This window comes from Grampus griseus (assembly GCF_964374135.1).
Source record: "Grampus griseus genome assembly, chromosome: 3".
Taxonomy (NCBI): domain Eukaryota; kingdom Metazoa; phylum Chordata; class Mammalia; order Artiodactyla; family Delphinidae; genus Grampus; species Grampus griseus.
In genome coordinates this window covers 161,220,656-161,239,945 of record NC_139019.1, presented here as the reverse complement: position 1 = coordinate 161,239,945, position 19,290 = coordinate 161,220,656, and the positions used below count along the sequence as shown (strand labels likewise).

The 19,290-nt window shown below is 53.2% G+C and overlaps 1 protein-coding gene across 1 annotated transcript in view; it reads left to right on the top strand.

Annotated features, from left to right (window-relative positions):
- The window catches only part of ELL (elongation factor for RNA polymerase II), an 81,653-nt gene that overhangs the window by 38,732 nt on the left and 23,631 nt on the right, over nt 1–19,290 (top strand). Inside the window, exon 2 of the mRNA XM_082650542.1 lies at nt 13,360–13,407. Coding sequence (XP_082506668.1) covers nt 13,360–13,407 — 48 coding nt within the window. The remainder of the gene's footprint in view (nt 1–13,359; nt 13,408–19,290) is intronic.

Sequence of the window (19,290 nt, the reverse complement as noted above, 5' to 3'; positions counted from 1 at the left end):
GGTGTCAGGGCCAGTTGCAGGTGATTTACATCTGTTTTTCTAATCCTCAGGATGTCTTAAAATTTTTTCCCTAAACTTTCTGTGCACTTCTCTGACTTTAGATAGAAATATTTGCTGTGCTGGCCACCACGTGGGTCCTGATTTACACCTGGCCTATGGCCACTTGGAATCCCTTTTCTTGCCTTTCTTTGCATGTCCCTTCACATAATGATGAATGTTGTGCCGTCCTCCCGGCCAAGGGGAGGAGCTGCTGTGGGCCCCTGTGCTGGCCTGCCATGCCCTTGCTCTGCTGTGACCTCATCAAGTAAGGGTAGAATCTTATCAGTGTGTCCACCCAGGTTTCCCAGCTTGGCCCTGAGCTGGCCACGCCCACAGGACTGATCTGGAGATGCATCCCAGGCCTTTCCACCCGCCTGTGGTTCACACAAATGGCCCCTCTTGGTCCCAGACACTGTCTAAACTCTCTGTGGTCTCAGCATCCCACTCGGAACCTGCCAGGAAGTCACAGGGAGGATTCCTGAAAGGCGTTTCCCAATCGTCTCTGCTTTACTGGAAATTGGGGGACAGTTGCCAGGAGGTTGGCTGACAGGCCTTTTCTCAGGACCTAACCTCCCCCTTTGCTGGCCACGCACTGCTCAGGAGAGGTTGGATCCCAGCTCTGCAGAATCAGCTCAAGGGCTACGTTTGTGCTTTGTAGAATCAGAAAGACAGACTCTTTAAGGAGGAACAGAAGCCTTCCCTCCCATCACTTTCCACAGGCACCTCTGAGTTATGGGGGCTTCAGGCCACAGGGAGCATGCTGCCTGGGCACAGTTTCCACTGCCCCCTGTGGGCACTTCAGGACCGAGAGGGGCAGTGTTGGGTACTGATGCTCCCCACGTTCAGCCAGTGGTGGGCATCCTGGGACTGTGTCCAGATCTGCCCCGTCCTTGATGGTCCTTCCACCTCCACTGGCTCCAGCCCTTTCCCCCATGTGAAACACCAGCTCTGTGCTCACCAGCCTCACACCCTCCCACACCGTCCATTCAGTGTGCCTTGGGTGGAGGGTCTTGTGCATGTACACTTAAAAAAAAAATTATTGTGCGATAGGGAGGGTGGGAGGGAGGGAGACGCAAGAGGGAAGAGATATAGGAACATATGTATATGTATAACTGATTCACTTTGTTATAAAGCAGAAACTAACACACCATTGTAAAGCAATTATACTCCAATAAAGATGTTAAAAATATATATATATATATTTATTTATGGCTGCGTTGGGTCTTTGTTGCTGCACACGGGCTTTCTCTAGTTGTGGTGAGCGGGGGCTACTCATTGCTGCGGTGCGCGGGCTTCTCATTGCGATGGCTTCTCTTGTTGCAGAGCACGGGCTCTAGGTGCACAGGCTTCAGTAGTTGTGGCATGCGGGCTCAGTAGTTGTGGCTCACGGGCTTCGTTACTCCGCAGCATGTGCGATCTTCCCGGACCAGGGCTTGAACCCATGTCCCCTGCATTGGCAGGCGGATTCCTAACCACTGTGCCACCAGGGAAGTCCTGCACTTATAAATTTTTAAAAATTATTTTATACAGCAGGTTCTTATTAGTCATCAGTTTTATACACATTAGTGTATACATGTCAATCCCAATCGCCCAGTTCATCACACACACACACACCCCTGCCGTGGCTTTCCCCCCTTGGTGTCCATACGATTGTTCTCTACATCTGTGTCTCAATTTCTGCCCTGAAAACCGGTTCATCTGTACTATTTTTCTAGGTTCCACATATGTGAGTTAATATATGATATTTGTTTTTCTCTTTCTGACTTACTTCACTCTGTATGACAGTCTCCAGATCCATCCACGTCTCAACAAATGACCCAATTTCGTTCCTTTTATGGCTGAGTAATATTCCATTGTATATATGTACCACATCTTCTTTATCCATTCGTCTGTCGATGGGCATTTAGGTTGCTTCCATGACCTAGCTATTGTAAATAGTGCTGCAGTGAACATCGGGGTGCATGTGTCTTTTTGAATTGTGGTTTTCTCTGGGTATATGCCCAGTAGTAGGATTGCTGGATCATATGGTAATTCTATTTTTAGTTTTTTAAGGAACCTCCATACTGTTCTCCATAGTGGCTGTATCAGTTTACATTCCCACCAACAGTGCAAGAGGGTTCCCTTTTCTCTACACCCTCTCCAGCATTTGTTGTTTGTAGATTTTCTGATGAAGCCCATTCTAACTGGTGTGAGGTGATACCTCGTAGTTTTGATTTGCATTTCTCTAATAATTAGTAATGTTGAGCAGCTTTTCATGTGCTTCTTGGCCATCTGTATGTCTTCTTTGGAGAAATGTCTATTTAGGACTTCTGCCCATTTTTGGATTGAGTTGTTTGTTTTTTTAATATTGAGCTGCATGAGCTGTTTATATATTTTGGAGATTAATCCTTTGTCCGTTGATTCGTTTGCAAATATTTTCTCCCATTCTGAGGGTTGTCTTTTCGTCTTGTTTATGGTTTCCTTTGCTGTGCAAAAGCTTTTAAGTTTCATTAGGTCCCACTTGTTTATTTTTGTTTTTATTTCCATTACTCTAGGAGGTAGATCAAAAAAGATCTTGCTGTGATTTATGTCAAAGAGTGTTCTTCCTATGTTTTCCTCTAAGAGCTTTATAGTTTCTGGCCTTACATTTAGGTCTCTAATCCATTTTGAGTTTATTTTTGTGCATGGTGTTAGGGAGTGTTCTAATTTCATTCTTTTACATGTAGCTGTCCAGTTTTCCCAGCACCACTTGTTGAAGAGACTGTCTTTTCTCCATTGTATATCCCTGCCTCCTTTGTCATAGATTAGTTGACCATAGGTGCGTGGGTTTACCTCTGGGCTTTCTATCTTGTTCCACTTTTTATTTTAAACCTTTTCACATGGGTATGTGCGTGGGTTGTGGGACAGAGATGAGCATAACGAGTGCCCCCTGGCTGTCAGTCTCACCCTCTGAGCTTTTACCCATCTTGTCTCAACTTTTCCCTGTGCCCTCCTCAGTTCCCCATTTTTGGTTTGTTTGGTTTGCTAGAGCATCTTTAAAACGATCCCAGGTATCTTTTCATTTCATCCATGGCTATTTTAATCACTGTGTTGAATGTTAACAGATACAGACTTGTGTTTTTTAGACATCGCCTCCGTGCAGCTCCCTGAGAGCACCCTTGCTGGCTCTCCACAGGCTCTTCACTGAGGCTAGTTCAAGTAGGGTCCACACAGAGCCACACGCGACATTCGTGTTAAGTCTGTGGTAATTTATAGCACTCCATTCTTCCCCTCGAACCATTCATCTGTTGAAGAAACCAGTTCATCGGTCCCAAGGAATTTCCCATGTTCTGCCCTGGCAGTCACTGTCCTCGTTACTTTCCACGTGGCAGCAGCTAGCTCAGGGCTTCTCGGCCTTGGCTTCACTGACATCTGGGGCTGGGTTACTCTGTGGTGGGACCATCCTGTACACCGTAGTCTGTTGGGCAGAGTCTCTGGCCTCCATCCATCAGATGCCAGGAGCAGCCCCCCACAGCCAAGTCACGACATCCTAAAATGTCTCTGCGCGTCGCCAGTGTCCCCTGGGGCAGAGTCACCCAGTGGAGAACTGCAAGTGTAACTCGTTGCCTTACCCACTGCACTTCCTACAAACTGGTTGCTAGACCTGGAGGTGGATTTCGTAAGCCACTTCCTGTTGCTTCACCCTCGTAAGTGTTCTTCTCCATGGGGAGAGAGAAGAGGATCCCGGCCGTAAGCTTCCTTCTCGCCCTCGCCCCATCTTAGGGAAGAGGAGTTTCGGGCCAGGAGTCACACCTTCTCCCACGGGCCTGCCTGTTCCCCTGACCGTCACTGCCCTGTGCCCACCCTATTTTTTCTTACATGCATCAACATCTTTATTAAACAGGTTTCTTCACCCAAGTTGCGCCCCCCGCATTGGGGAGCTGCCTGGGGGCTGAGTGACCTCAGGGCGCGGACGCCCCTGCCCTGCTGTGTTGAGGCCTTCCTACTGCCCACCACTGCCAGGCCTCCCAACTCAGCCCTGGGCTCTCAGTCAAAGCATGGCACTAGCAGTGACACTTGTCCCGAGCAGCTCCTGGTTTCATCCTCCCTGCACTGCTAATGGGGGATGGTGTTCTGCTACTTGGGGTGCTGACAGGGCCGGTGTGGGGGTCGGTGCCTGCTGCTCAGGAGGTGGCACACTGGGCAGCTTGGCCCCGGGGGAGGGCGTGACCTGTGAGCCTGTGATGTGAGCGACACAAGCCCTCAGAGGGTCTGAAGAGACTAAGCGTGTCGTGTGTAATGCTGCCAGCCTGAGACGTAGCCCATGCATGTACCAAGTGTGACAGGCATGGAGATGGGTGGTGGTGTGCCTGGGGGGTGTGTGTCATGGGAAGTTACATTACCTGGTGGCTTGTTAATCACCGTCTGAGGGCTGACCCAAAAGCTGCTGAGGAGACAGGGAAGTGGGCATTGCCCGGGCTAGTCCGTCAGTCCCTCTTGGTCCCTAAAATGTAGAGGAGGTAACAGGGTGGCAGGTACCCCTAACAAGCGGTGCGTCCCTGATCCTATGAGCTGTCAGCCCCTGCAGGGAACAGCCAGCCAGAACTCAAGGAAAGACCATGTTTGCACGTTCAGCCCATGCACCACCAGGGGCGTCCTAGCTGCTGGGGTCCAGGGCAGGCTGGGTGGGTCTGGAGGGTGACGCTGGTCCTGCTATAAAGACACCTCTGCCTGTTTGCTCAGAAGACACTGTTGGTACCACATCTACTTTCTGAAAGGGCCCACGAACCCAGGGGGACCCCTGTCTCGCTCATACCACGGCTGCCCTCAAACCTTGCCTTCTTGGGCTTCCCTGGTGGCACAATGGTTAAGAATCCGCCTACCAATGCAGGAGACACGGGTTCGAGCCCTGGTCCATGAAGATCCCACACGCGGTGGAGCAACTAAGCCCATGTGCCACAACTACTGAGCCTGAGCTCTAAGGCCCGTAAGCCACAACTACTGAGCCCACATGCCACAGCTACTGAAGCCTGCGCGCCTAGAGCCCGTGTTCTGCAACAAGAGAAGCCACGACAATGAGAAGCCCATGCACCACAACGAAGGGTAGCCCCCGCTTACCGCAACTAGAGGAAGCTCGCACGCGGCAACGAAGACCCAACACAGCCAATCAATCAATCAATCAGTAAAACAAAAAAACAAAAACCTTGCCTTCTCACCCACGGCTGCTGTCTCTGCCACCCTTGCTGCCTGCAGTCCAGCTCAGCATCTCCGCTTCATCTCCTTACGCCATGTGCACTGTGCCCCTTACTTGTTCCTTCCATGTGCAGTCACGGCCATGTGGTGTCCTCTCTGTGTCCAGCTGTCCCACTCTGTGAGGCATGGCCTGGGACCCTCGAGGCTCGGGAAGTACCCCTTGAGGGCAAGAACGGGTAAATGGTCCGACCAGGCCAGAGGTGCACGTTCAGCATGTCCAGTGGCAAATATGCGAGTCCACCTGCTCCACGTCCCCAGAGCTGAGGTGCAGGAGGTCCGGGTCAGCTCTGGCACCGGGAGACCACGCCCTCCCAGTTAATCTCCTGCAGTGGGTCAGATGGTGTCAGGACCCTGGGACAGTCTGCTTCCATCTCCCCCTCCTCCTCCTTGCCCCTGGTTGCCACCCATTTAGTGTTGCACATCCAAATCCCACACTTCATTATTGTTATTTATGCCTTCAACTATCAATTATCTTTTACAGAAACATAATGAGAAAAAGGTCTTTCATGTTTATAAATGTTCACCATAACCTGACAGTCTTCATCCTCTGTGCAGATGTGCATGTCCATCTGGTGTCACTCTCCCTTCCTCCTAAAGAACTTCCAGAACCTTCCTCGTAATGCAGATCTGCTACAAACAGACTCTCAGCCTCTGTCTGAACAAGTCTTTATGTCACCTTCTCTTTTCACTGTATATGGAATTCTGGGTTGGCAGTGTTCTTTCCTCAGTGTTTTGAAGATGTCCTTCTGTGGTCTCTGAGCTTGTTTCTGACATTTGGCCTCGTGAGCGCGTCTCCGTTTGTGGTGCGTCAGTCAGCCCGCTGCACTTGTTTGCTTATGGTGTGTTGCCACGTGGTTCCTTGTTTTCTGCTGGAGCTTCTTAGGTCAGTGGATTTATAGTATTTGTCACATTTGGGGGTTTGAGGCCATTATTCCTTTGGATATCATGCCCTTGGGATTCCAGTTACATGTATAATGGACTTCTTAGTACTGTCCCACAGTTCACCACGGCTTTTTTTTTTGTAATCTTTTTATTTTCCCATATGCATGCACACACGCATATCTACAGAGTTCTTGTCGGAGTGTGCAAGCGGCGTGGGAAGACAGTTGTCACCTAACATACGTTTCTGGGCCATGGCCCTGCACCACCATCTACGCAGCACTCCATGGCAAGGTTCCAGAATGTCCCACGCAGCCTCGCGGCGCTCATTGCCGCGGTGAGACATCTGGACGTCTTCCTCATGTCTGGGCACTACTTCGGCTTTTCCGTGTTCCTACTCACACACACTGGCCTTGGGCGCCCGTGGTAATGCTCCTCCCCTCATGCTTCCCACGCCTGGATTTCCCACCGTCTAGGGCCACGGGCTGGCCTTCCTCACCTCCCACAGTCTTCAGACACGCAGCCGGACTCACCAAGGCTTTGTTCATTTTCCTGTAGATTTTTTTTTGTGTGATTCATTTTGGGTAAATTGACATTACTTTGTCATCAGATTCACTAACCTTTTCTTCCACAGTGTTTAACGTTAATCCCACCCAGTAAGTATTTCATCAAGATACTGCATCGCTCAGCTCAAGAAGTTCCATGTGACTCTCCTCTGGTACTTCATATTCCTCTTCTCACCAGTTCAAGGTTCCCTTTAAGCCCTTGAGCATTTTAAATTTAGAGTAGTTGCTCTAAAGTGAAACCCTTGTCTGATAGTTCCATCTTCTCTGTCGTTTCTGGGTCTGTTTCCATTGACTGATTTTTCTCCTGGGTTAAGGTTCACATTTTTCTGCAGCTTCACATGTCTGGAGAGTTTTGGGTTTTGGATACTGTGTGTTGTAGATTCCATGGGATTGTCTGCTGGATTTTATTGTCTTAAAGCGTGTCATTTCGGCTGGCTGCTGGCAGGCAGTTTGGTTAGCAGTGGATCAGCTGATCTTGGGGAAGCTTGTTTTTGAAATTTCTTAGTAAGGGGAATAAGAGAACCCCTTAAATGAGGGCTGGTTTAGCTCCACTGCTGAGTGGTGCAGTGAGGACTCCTCTGGGCTGGCTGTCTGTGGCGTGTCCTGGCCCATATTCCTGGGCTTGGGGCCCCAGCCCAGGGAGAGACCCGAAGCCTTCCTGGGCAGCAGCTCAAGGCCCCCTGCAGGTGCCAGGAGCTGTCCCTCTGCACTGTCCCTACCTTCATGGGCCTCTGCCCGCACGTGCAGTTCCTTCGGCCTCCCTGGCCCGTGGTCCAGAGGTTCCTGGAGGCAGTGAGCTGAGCAGTCCAGAGGCTCCCTTGGCCGTTTCCCTTCTTTCACATCTCTGGCCAGTGCTGCCTGCATTCACTTTGAAAGCATTGTTGTGTGTTTTGTCCAGCACCCTAGTTGTCACCAGTGGATGGCTTGTCTGGTCCCAGGTGGTCTGTCTGGCCCTGACATGGGGGCCTGCTTGTGAAGAAACTGAGAAGATTCAACGGGACAGCTATCTGTCCATTCACCCCTCCATCCATCCAGTGAATATTTCCTGGGCTCGGGTGGCCCACCATGGCCTTCCAGTGGTGGAAAGGCCTGCCCCCTCTAAGTGGAGTGCAGGGCATGAGTCACCGGCCTAATCACCAAAATCCCCAGACAGAAGGTTGGAGGTGACTGCAGCAGACGTGGCTGTGTCCTCCTGGGGTCAGCCTGCAAGTCCCTGAAGGGCTCAGAGAACGGGAGGCTGCAAATGTGTGTACCACCCAGCACAGAGAACCTTGGAGGTGGCAGGTGGAGTTGGATCCTGGCCCTGTGTGGGTTTGGGCGAGTCATTTGACCCCCTCTGATGCCTGAGGTTTGTGGTGGAGTTTAGCAATAACAAGCCTAAATTCAGCTCTTAGCCTGCAGCCTGCAGGATGTGTTCCTGGGTGCCATGTGCCCTGGTCCCGTGGTGCCCCCCCTGCTCAGGATGGCTCTGGGTCCCGAGCCTTCACCAGGCTGTTAAGACAAGGGAAGTGCAGGCGGGCTGTTCCTCAGGGATCCTGGATCTTTGGCTTTCAGTGTGGCCTGCCTACAGGAGGTTGGAAGTTGCCGGCCTGGGGCCTTGAGGCTGCTCTGCCCAGGTTTCCCCGGAACCTTCAGGAACAGCCAGCATCAGACCTGCACAGTGTGCAGCGCTGCTGGTAGACCACAGCCACTCCGACTCCCACCAGCCCAGTGGCCACCCACTGGAGTCAGGCACAGGCCTTTGATGGGTGGGGCTTGTGTCCTGAGCGCACCCAGTGGACACCCAGCAACCTCCAAGTAAGGGTCCCCATTGGCGTCCACTGCAGCTTGCTGGTTGGAGCGGGAATTAGCCCAGATGGTCCTGTCCTGCCTTGTTTAACAGCAGAGGGTGGAAGTGGGGCCATGGCCCCAGGTGCTGGGAGGCACCTCTGTCATTGTGAGCGACCCATATGGCAGGGTTTCCAGAGGGGCCCGCGGCACTTGGGGTTACCCTCAGACTACCTGCCCCACTTTGAACCTGACTCAGAAGGAAGGGAGAGAGCCGATGAGTTTATCACGTGACCAGCTTCCTTCCGATAGTTTCTTGGAGGTGACAGGGCTGGATGCACTTTGAGTAATTCAAATAAAGTGTATTTGCTTCACAGTAAGCACCTGAAAACTTCTGTTTAAGAAGATGTTTTGATCTAAAACAGATCTCCATTTCAAGTAGCCCCTGCGCCACAACAAAACAGTAGTTGCCAAAGGCCACTTTGGTGGATGTTGAAGACGCACAAGTAGTTTTTAAGTACATTTTAGAACGCTTTAGAAAATTCTCTTTTCTTAAACCTTCTTGTAAAAATTTTAATTTCGTTGTGCTTCATTAAAATGTTATTGGGCCTCCAAGCTGGGAGTCTGTGACAGGTGGGATGGTCACATGCCAGTGTGCAGGACACTCCAAAATCAGAGACTCCTGCAGCCCTTGGAGAGGTGCCCTGGCCAGTGCCTGTGTTTCCTCCTGGAAACCGGATGCGGGGGACACAGTGGTGAGCAGGCAGCTTACCTACCGGCACCCCATGTGGAAAGGTCTGCAGAAAGGATCAAGGCTGTTGCCCCCAGGACAGAGGAAAACTGATGGGCGAGAGCCACAGCCAGCTTAGGCAGCTGCATTAACCCAGATCACTGAGGGTGGGCCCTCTGGTGCCAGCAGATGTGCTTTTGACTGCTCTTGGTCGCCAGCTGTTCGGCAGCATGGGCTGAGTGCCATCAGAATACACCTCAGGGGAGGGACTTCCCTGGCGGTCCAACGGTTTGGACTCTGTGCTTTCACTGCTGAGGGCCCGGGGTCAATCCCTGGTCAGGGAACTAAGATCCCACAAGCTGCAAGGTGCAGCCAGTCAGTCAGTCAGTAAACAGACAGCCACGGAGCAACTAAGCCCGTGCGCCACAGCTATTGATCCTGCGCTCTAGAGCCTGTGAGCTACAGCTATTGAGCCCGCGCGCCACACTACTGAAGCCTGCACGCCTGGAGCCCATGCTCTGCAACAAGAGAAGCGACTGCAATGAGAAGCCCGTGCACCACAACGAAGAGTAGCCCCCGCTCGCCGCAACTAGAGAAAGCCCGCGCACAGCAACAAAGATCCAACGCAGCCAAAAATAAATAAATAAAATAAATAAGTAAATTTATAAAACAAACGAACGTACCTCAGGGGAAGTCCCTGGTGGTCCAGTGATTAGGACTCTCTGCTTTCACTGCCGAGGGTGCGGGTTCCATCTTTGGTCAGGGAACTAAGATCCCATAAGCCGTGGAGCGTGACCCAAAAAAATGGAAAAGAAGAAAAAAAAATACACCTCAGTCATTGACCAAGTGTCATTGACTCCTCTTTTTGTTCCAAAGTCTTCCAAATGGGGGCTCTTGTCCCCTCTGCCGGCACAGGGGCTGGTGGAATTTAGACAGGTCTTGGCTTGGTGTCTTTTTTGCTAATAACGATAGACAGGTGGCCCATCACCTACATGTGTGTGTGTGCGCGCGTGTGCGTATGCATGCACGCGTGCACAGTGGTATGAGTGAATTGCTCTGTTGTCGATGAGAAGGACCTGGCCTGATCCTCCTACTGGAGGGAGGAGACACCACAAGAACCCATGTGGCCCGGACCCTGGTTCTATGATGAAAGTCAGGCGGCATGGGGACACACGCTTGAAGCCAGCCCTCCTGGCGTAGTGGAGGAAGCTTGGGATTTTAGACCTCTTGGCTAACTGCTCTACAGTATAAAGTCTTATTCTCAGTGCCCTTGGGGATTGAATGACTTTGTGAGAAAAGAGTCTCCCAAATAACTTGCTTGACAACTAGGCCAGTTAAATGCTTCACTAGATGGCCCACAGGGAGCGTGTGATCCAGGGGGAGGATGGCCCACCACACCATCGAGTCAGCCAGGCACCAGGGGGGCTGCCCTGATGGAGTCTCTCCTGGGAAGGTGCACCCTTCTTAGTTCCTCTCCTTCGCTACCTAAATCCGGGCTCACATCATTGCTGATGTCATGGCCTCTGTCCCCCAAGCCCCTGGAACACAGAGGCTTTGCGGTGTGTGGATGACAGACACACATGGTGCTATGGTTAGCCCCGAGCTGAGTCTTGCATGGAGATCTGAACCGAGAGACCTGGGGGCATGAGAACCAAGTCCTGCATGCTCTTTACTACCATGGTGTCCCACGTCTCTGCTCCGGGCTTTGCACTTGCTGTTCCCTGGTCAAGAACACCCTGACTTCCTAGCTTTCATGATCAGGTGATGTCAGTAGAGAGCTCCGTAATGACGACCGACAGGGTGGCTTTACCTTGACGCTGTCTTTGCTGTGTGCTTGTGTGTTCTGCTGTTTCCCTTCCACCCACTTTACATCACTCTTGCACTGAAAATGGTTAACAGATGGGAGTCTTCTCTCCCCATGTTCAGGTGGTGTTCCTCAAAGCCCACACGAGTCTTCAGAGAAAGACCCTCTGTATGCCCTAGGGCAGGTCACAGCATTATGGAGGCATCATTTGTAACCCATAGAACTTCCCCATTTTAGGTGTATAGTCAGTGAGTGTTAATGTTCTACCCAAGAAGTTCCCCCCAGCCCTTCTGCAGCCACTCCCCACTTCCAGGCACTCACTGATCTTTAGTTTTGCCTTTTCTGGAACTTTATATAGATGGAATCATCCATCGTGTGGTGTTATATGTTGGGCTACTCTCACTTAGCTGGTGGCTTTGAGGTTTGTCCACGTTGTGTCCATCAGGAGTTCGTTTCTTTTTATTTCTGGGTAGTATTCTGTTGTTTCTCTGTCCACCAACTGATGGACATTTGGGTTGTTGGCTATTTTTTGAATAGTAAGAGTATTCTGCTATGTATGTTTTTTGTGCAGACATATATTTTCATTTCTCTTGGGTATATCCCTAGGAATGGAATTGCTGGGTCATGTGGTAACTCTGTGTTTAGCCTTTTAAGAAACTGCCAGACTTTTCTACAGCACCTTGTATGTTCCCACCAGTAAAGGACGAGGGTTCTGGGGTGTTGTCTTTTTTCTTTTAGCTAGCCCAGTAGGTGCCTGCGCCGTCTCTTCCTCACTGATGAGTAAGGGCTTCTGCCGTGCTTATTGGCCACCTGCAGGTCTTCTTTTTGATCTCTGTCTTTAACCCATTTCCAAGCAGAGGCCACTTAAATGTTGCATCTGCAGGGGCCCAGCTAGGTGGGGCCCCCACCGGTGCTGCTCCTCTAGTACTCTGAACAGCAGCCCAGGCAGTGGTCTGGTTGTGGTTTGCGGGACGGGTCATCTGGTCCTGAGCCTGCTTTGAAGGGACCTTGGCCCTTGTCTCAGCAGCACGGTGGCCCTTGTGCCTGCAGGGGCTGGAGCAGCACAAGGGGCTGGAGGACCTCCCATATCTGCCAGCCTGGCGGTGAGGAGTGTTGTGCTTTAGAAGTGTGGGGTGGTTTCTGGAGGGTCAGATCCCATGGAGGTAAGTGCTGGAGCTCCGTGTGACCTCTCAGGTCTGCTCCAAATGGCGGAGTCCTTGGAGATCCTTGGCAAAAGGGGAGGCTCCTGGTAAGCAAAGTGGGGTGAGTGTGTGGCCCACAGGGTCCAAGCTGGCTGAGCCCTGTCTCCCTCACATGCCTACAGCCCTTGGCCCACTTGGTGACGGGGTCACGGGCACCAAGATGCCAGTCTGCCCATTGGTTGGTTCTCCCCACGTGTATGTAGCTCCTCTATCCACCCAGGGCTTGCGGTGGGCCTGACATTCTGAGTGGGGAGCAGACAGGTAGCCACTCCAGACGCTCTGAGAGAGGCGTGGGGGGGCCCAGGTGGGAGAGCCTCCCCTCCCTCTAGGGGGCGCTAGGGTGGAGACCTGACAGGTGGGCTCTGATGGAGGTGGGAGAGCCCAAGACTTTGGCACCCTGTGGAGGAACTGGGGAGGACAATGGGCACAGAGGCCAATTTGGGCCCTGTGGGTTTGGGGGTAGAGGGAAGGGGTTGTGGTGACAAACCAGCACCACCCTGTCGGGTGATGTCTGCTACACAGAAGGTGGGTGCTGAGAGCCCCAAGATAGATGAGAAAAAGAGGTGCGACCCTCCATCTGGATCCGTGTTCTTTCTGAAATTCCACCAGAAGGCTGATCTCTGAATAGCTAAAGCTTAAATTATTTTGAGTTTTTTGGTGTATTTTTTCTTGTGACATTTGGAAATTCCGCCACTCCAAGTGCAGTGACAAGCTGCTCTGAAGCTGTGACGTGGGAGCTGGGCAGGCGTTGGGCTCTGTCCTGCCAGGGTGTTGGGGGGCAGGGCGTCACCTCATCAGCCTGCCTCCTGGCTGGTGGTGCTCACCCACCCCGATTCCTTTCCAGTGGGGTGTTTCTGAGGCAGGATGACCTGGGCTGTTGTTGGTTTTGGGCGAATGGTGAAAGGGGGCTGCCCATTGCCTGTATCTTCACTCTTGCCTCTCATGTGTACCTTCAGCCCTGGCCCCTGTGCCATCTGAGGAACTCCTATTGATCCTTCAAAACCCTGCTCCAGTAACCTTTCCTGTAATTTTCAACATGTGTGGATTTTATTTCACCCCTCCTGAAAACACTGTCCTTATCTGGCTCCTTGTATGACTGGGAAGTGAGTCTTTGAATTTCCAGATTCTTTATTGACATTTTTCCATCTTGCTTTTTTGCAGGACTCTGTTTCACTGAGACCTTCGATCCGATTTCAAGGAAGTCAGGGGGTGAGTCTTTTTTTGGTCTTAATCATATTTAGAATTGTGGAACTGGTGTGCTCCCTGCCCTGTTAGGGCTTGCTGGGCACAGCAGCCGGCTGGGAGCAGTGTTTTGGCCCCATCCACTTTTGTGCCAGGCTGGGCCCTATGCTGAGTCAAGGTCTGCCTCTGGTTGCCTCCAGGCTGGTCCTGTGGCTGGGGCCACACCAACAGGCCATCTGTGGTCTGAAGGCAGCTCTCCTGTCCAGTGGCTCTTCAGTCTCTCCCACTTCCTTCCTGTAGCCGCCAATCTGACTTGATCTCTGTGCTGATTCAAAACTATGGCCCCAGAGCCCAAGCAAGCCTGGAACTGTGCCCCCGCAGGGTGGGACGCTTGTCTCTGTTGGTGGACCTGGGACCATGGGTGTTTGTCTGGCTTTTGGTACTGGGCAGGGGGGTTATAGAAACTCAACATTCCCATTTTTTCATGAAAGGTATTTGATTCTAAATAACCATCTTACAGAAAAATTGGGGAATGGAAGAAAGGGTGGGTTGTCTATAATCCTTACCCCCCCAGGTCTTAGGACCCCCATATCGTCCACCTACCAAAGGTGCTTTAGAACACTTTAGTTTTTCTTCTAGTCTTCATTGCAAGTCTTTTTTTTTTTTTAAATCTGAAGAGTTGCCATATGTGTCTAAGTCAGTTTCCACCTGACAGCCTGCTGGCTTCTTACAGAACCAGGGGTTCTGTGGGTTTTGCCCCAGCCAGCATGCTCCAGAGAGATGGAGCCTTGAGGAGATATGTGTCTGAATGTGCAGATACATTGATACCAAGAGATTTATTGCAAGACATTGACTCATGTGGTAGTGGGGCTGATGAGTCTGAATTCCATGGGGCAGGTAGGAGCTGGCACTGGGGTTCATAGGTGAGCTTCTTCCTCCTCAGGGAGGCCTTAGTTTCCTTCTTAAGGCCTTCAGCTGATTGGATGAGGCCCACCCAGAGCATGGAGGGTCATCTCCTTAAAGTCCGCTGGTCGTGGGTGTCACTGCATCTACGGAGTACCTCCACGGCACACCCAGATTACCATTCATAGAGTCTTTGGGGGCTGTGGCCTGGCCAGGGGGACACACGAACTGACCATCACCCCAAGACCAGTCAAGGTCGGTGGGGCCCTTAAAGGCCCCAGGGCCCTCCCCCCGACACCCCCACCCCCCCGCCTCCCCGTGCCTCCTCTGGGGCTTCCTCCACACCTTCATTGGCCCCATCAGTCTTCTGCCAGTCACCCTTTTGCAGTCTCCACTTTATCTTCCCTGAGACATTTCCCCAGGGGTTGGAGGTCAATGCTGGGCTTGCTGCCAGACTGGCCCAGTGGCGCCCTCTTGTGGCCCATGATCACTCTGTGCCCTCAGCAGCCGTGGGAAGATGAGGAAGCCAGTGCACGGATTGGTGTTCATTTATCCAGTGAGCGATGCTTTCTAGTCAGCAAGGCACCACGTGGCTGCTCATAGAAGCGCTGTGAGGTTCTCCTGGGTTGTACCCCGTGTCGCCCAAATTCCTGTGCAAAACCTAAGAGCCACATCCATTCAAGTTAGGGGTCCCAACATCTTAGTCTTAGACTTATGCTTTGCCCACATTTCCTTCCTTCTGGGCATTCTCATGTGTAATGGAGTTCCTAGAAGGTTCTGAGGGTGTGGAGGCCCTGCGCTGCAGCTCGGGGCAAGCCAGGCCATGAGTCTCCACTAAGAGGCTATTCCCTGTCTGAGACCATGTGAGGGCTGGAGGGGGCTGTGTGACAAGGTGGGTGCTTTCCCAGCTTGCTGTGAAGGATCAGGTGCTAAGTCTGCCCCTTATGACCTCTGGACCTTGTCCTTCTCCTCCTGGGCATTGATGGAATGTGACCATTCCTCCCTGCCAGGTGTGAGAGGCCTGGCCTGGTGCCAGGCACACGGCGGACTCTGTCCTGACCAGGCCATACCTGCATGGTCACCCAGAGCGGAGGAGGGGAGGAGGCAGGGTGCCTCGCTCTCCGCTCCCACTTCTCCTGGTCGCTCCGTACACTCCACCTGTGAGGTTGGAAATAGAGTAGGAGGCTGGCGGGTGGAGTTGGGCAGGCTCATTCAGCGTTCCTGATGCTTGGGCTGACTCGATGTTCTGGACCCCGCGTAGGCCGACAGGGCCCACTTCCCAGAGGCCCATGAAGCTGGCAGACTGAAGATTGAGACCCTATTTGCTCCTTAGCTCAGGGACCTTGGCCAGATCTTCTCCCTCTGTCCCTTGGCCTCCCTGCCCAGGAGATGGGCCACCCACCTCAAGGGTTGTATGCAGGTTAACTTGGCCTTAGGAGAACCAGAGTCCTCCCTGCATTCCAGAACCCGCTCACTCAGTTCCTGGTGCTAATCCCCACCTGATGTGAATGCAGTACAGCTGGCGTAGGGTCTCGGTGTCACTCAGCTCCTGGGTTGGGAGTCACATCCAGTCCAGCCACCTCCCCGCCTGTGCTGTGAGCGCCGCAAGGGCTGGGTGCTGTGCGGCTGGGCCCCGGTGTTGGCTGGTTCCTTGGGGCAACTGTATGGCATTGCCAGGTTCCCCGGAGAGCCTGGCCCCACCTGTAGCACATCCATGATCTAGGGCATCTAGGGCATCGTCTTCAGAGCAAAATGCTCACCTTTGTTTCATTTGCCGTGTACATGTGTGTTCTCTGCCCTCTCACAGACACTGAGCTGGCTGACCTGGGCCCCTCTGCCATCAGGGGTCACTTCTAAGTTGTCAGCCCCTGACAGCTGGTGAAGCGTCAGGCTGCAGAGGGGAAAAGAAAACCCCACTTGGCCGGCTGCAGCCCAGCACTCTTCAGTTGATGAAAAAAGAAAGAAAGGGAAGTAGGGTTGGCATCCAGGGCTGTTGAAGGCATTTGCATGTGCTGCAGCAGGAACCCAAACGGCAGTTTACAGAATGAGGTTTGGTGGCACTTGTCAAGGGCCTTTGACTGGTGTCTCTGTGATCTAGGAGCCAACTCTGCGGGAATCATTAGGGATGTGCGCAAGATTGAGCCACAGGGGTGCTTGTTGCTGTGTCACGGGGATAACTTGGAAAGCCCGGGAAGGGGCGGGCAGGTGGGCGGGCGTTGTGCACTCCCGCTTCCCAGGGCCCACAGTGTGCGGGAGCGGCTCTCCAGAAGGAAATAGGTGCTTAGAAAGCGCCCTGGGTCTGGGGTTGAGGAAGCTAGCCTCCCAGTGGGCGGAAGAGGCCACTACAACTCTTAGGAGTTGTATTTAGCTGCGCAGTAGTAACTCTTTACCCAAAATATGTTTTATTCTGAGGGTTCCCTGGAAAAGAAAGATAATGAAAACAAACGTTCTCTGAAAACCCCTCTGGCTGGAGAGAGCCTGGCTCATCAGTTTGGTTCCTGTGTGTGCCTGTTTTGTCTTGTTCTTACCAGACTGGAATACCAAGTGCTCCCCACCATTTATCCCCCACCCAGCTCGGGACCTGATTTGTCTCGTCGAAGCTCCCACCTGCACCGCGGACAGACCAGGCCCGGCAGGTCTGGGGGAGGGCTGCCGGCCTGACTTGGGACAGATTTCAAAGGGGGTTGATTTAAGGGCTCTGGCAGGAACTCGACCTACTCGCAGTGGAACCAACACCCCCTCTTGGGCCTTAGGCCTCAGAGGCGGATGTCAGTCCCTCAGGTGCCCAGGACCATTTGGGATGGGACAAGGCTGTTTGTTGCTCCAGGTCCATCTGTTCGTCTGTGCACACAGACACATGACAACTCCCTCTGCCTCCCCATAACCAGGAGTTGGGGCTAACATCAGATGCACCCAAACCTGCCATGCTCGGGCCAGCTGAGGGCCACGTGGCAGCTGAGACCTGGTCCAGAAGGCACACGTACTGCTAAGCGGGGCCCAAGTTTCGGAAAATGTGTCGAGCTCTCCGCTGTCACAGAGAAAGCCGCGCATTCCTGAGCCATTCGTGCCCAGCTGGCTGGTTTCCCTGCTGGTTTCCAGCGACTGGTAGCCATTAACCAGCATCGTTAACCAGCAGCAAAACAGCCTGTTAACCAGAGGATTCCATAGGGGGTGGTGCCACAGAGCTGGGAAGGGCCTGGGGCTTCAAGAGCCTCCAGTGCCAGGCTCCAAGCAAGCTCCTCTTCCCACCGTCCTGCAGCCCCAGTAGCTGCACAGACCCTCCTCTGGGCTCTGTGCTGTGCCCCCGCCTCCAGGATTTTGGAAGTGGCCATACATACCCATGTGGAAAAGGTTCTCACAGGGTAAAAGGATCACAGTGAAGGTTCCACCACACCCCTGCCCAGAGAGAAGCACGGTTGCATCAAGGCTCATGCTGTACGTACCCTCTCCTTTCCTCGTAGGGGCGATAGCCTGATGGGGACTGTGGCAGTCATGGCAGCCACTGCCCTTTGAGCAGACTGAGATGGAAAAATGCCACCTGGGGAGGCCTGGTCTCTGCCAGAGCCGGGATGTGGCGAGGGGAGAGGATCAAAGTCAGGATGGAGGAAGAGCCACCCGTGTTGGGGTTCAGGCTCCATCGGAAGTGCCTTTTGATTTTTCTGACTTTGTGGTGTACAGTCTTCCTGCCGCATTTTGGGCGACTGCATCAGTGTGTACCTGGCTGCGGGTGCATCTCCCACAGTGACCCTCAGAAGCATCTGAGTGCTGGGTTTTCAGTTACTTCTATAATGGAGAACAAAAGTCACATCTGCAAAGGAACGAGCAGACAACACAGGGTGGCTACTAGTGCTGGACGAGATGCTGCACACGCACTGGAGCGTGTGTGTGTGTGTGTGTGTGTGTGTGTGTGTGTGTGTGTGTGTGTGTGTGTGTGTGTGTGTGTGTGTACATGTGTGTTTTCCTGCCCGAGGTGAGTGATAGCAGGCAGTCTGGGTTTGAATTTTTTATAGATGCTGAGTGTGAGCTGCTCCATCTCTTTTTGACCCTCATAAAGAAACAGGTGTCTGTGTTGAGATGAGGGCCTGCGTGGCTGGCCAGGGCCGACCTGGCATTGCCACCCTGCTGGTCTCCTCCATGGACTTTGGCCTCACCTGCCACTGGGTGTGTGTCCTGGGGGGGGGGGGCCCTGCCCCCGAACTGCATTGACAGGATCATGCTGGAGGGCCAGGAGAGAGTGCTGGACAGACCCTAGCTGGGTGGCTGGGTGGAGCTGGGCCAACGGGGCAGCCTTTCTCCTGGGCAGCATTCATCCTGGGGCGGGGACGTGGGGGACAGGGATGATCATTGGCCCAAGGTCATTTGCAGTCCTTGGACGGCTGGTGCAGACTGTCCCTCTCCCCCAGGCCAGGCCCTTCCTGCCCTGAGCGGCTGTGCCTGGGAGCCACTCTGTGACGCCTTGGCTCTCAATGTGCACGGCGGGGGCCTCTCTTTGGAGCAGGGACTGGCTGTGCATTGAGGGCTTCCTGCAGCATTTTGAGCCAGCCCTGGGTTGTGTGACCTCCCAGCTTCCCTCATGGGTCTACACACCACCCTGAGGGCTGGGGCAGGGGAGCCGCATCCCTCCCTGTGGCCCAAGCTGCCGTGTCCTTGCTCTCACGGACAAGGCTCAGACAGGCTGAGCTGCCTGCAGTCACACGTGACAGCTGCGCACAGGGCAGGGGGGATTCAGCCCTGAGCCGCATTCTGTCCAGTGCTGATGAGGCGTGTTAGCGTCCTCACACAACCAAAGAGGAGACGTGCTCGCCCTGGCCTGCTGGGCTGGTGCGACAGCCCAGGAACGAGGCCTGCTGCCCCCTAACCCCCAGTGCTGCCCCTTCTTGTTGACCACCTGTGACCCCACCTTGTGTGTCTGCCTAGCTGTGATGAGCTCCTGTGCTCAAGCCCAGGGATTACTTTAAGGCTGGTCACCTCTGGTGACAGGGTTCTGGAGGCCCTTCCACTGCCTGC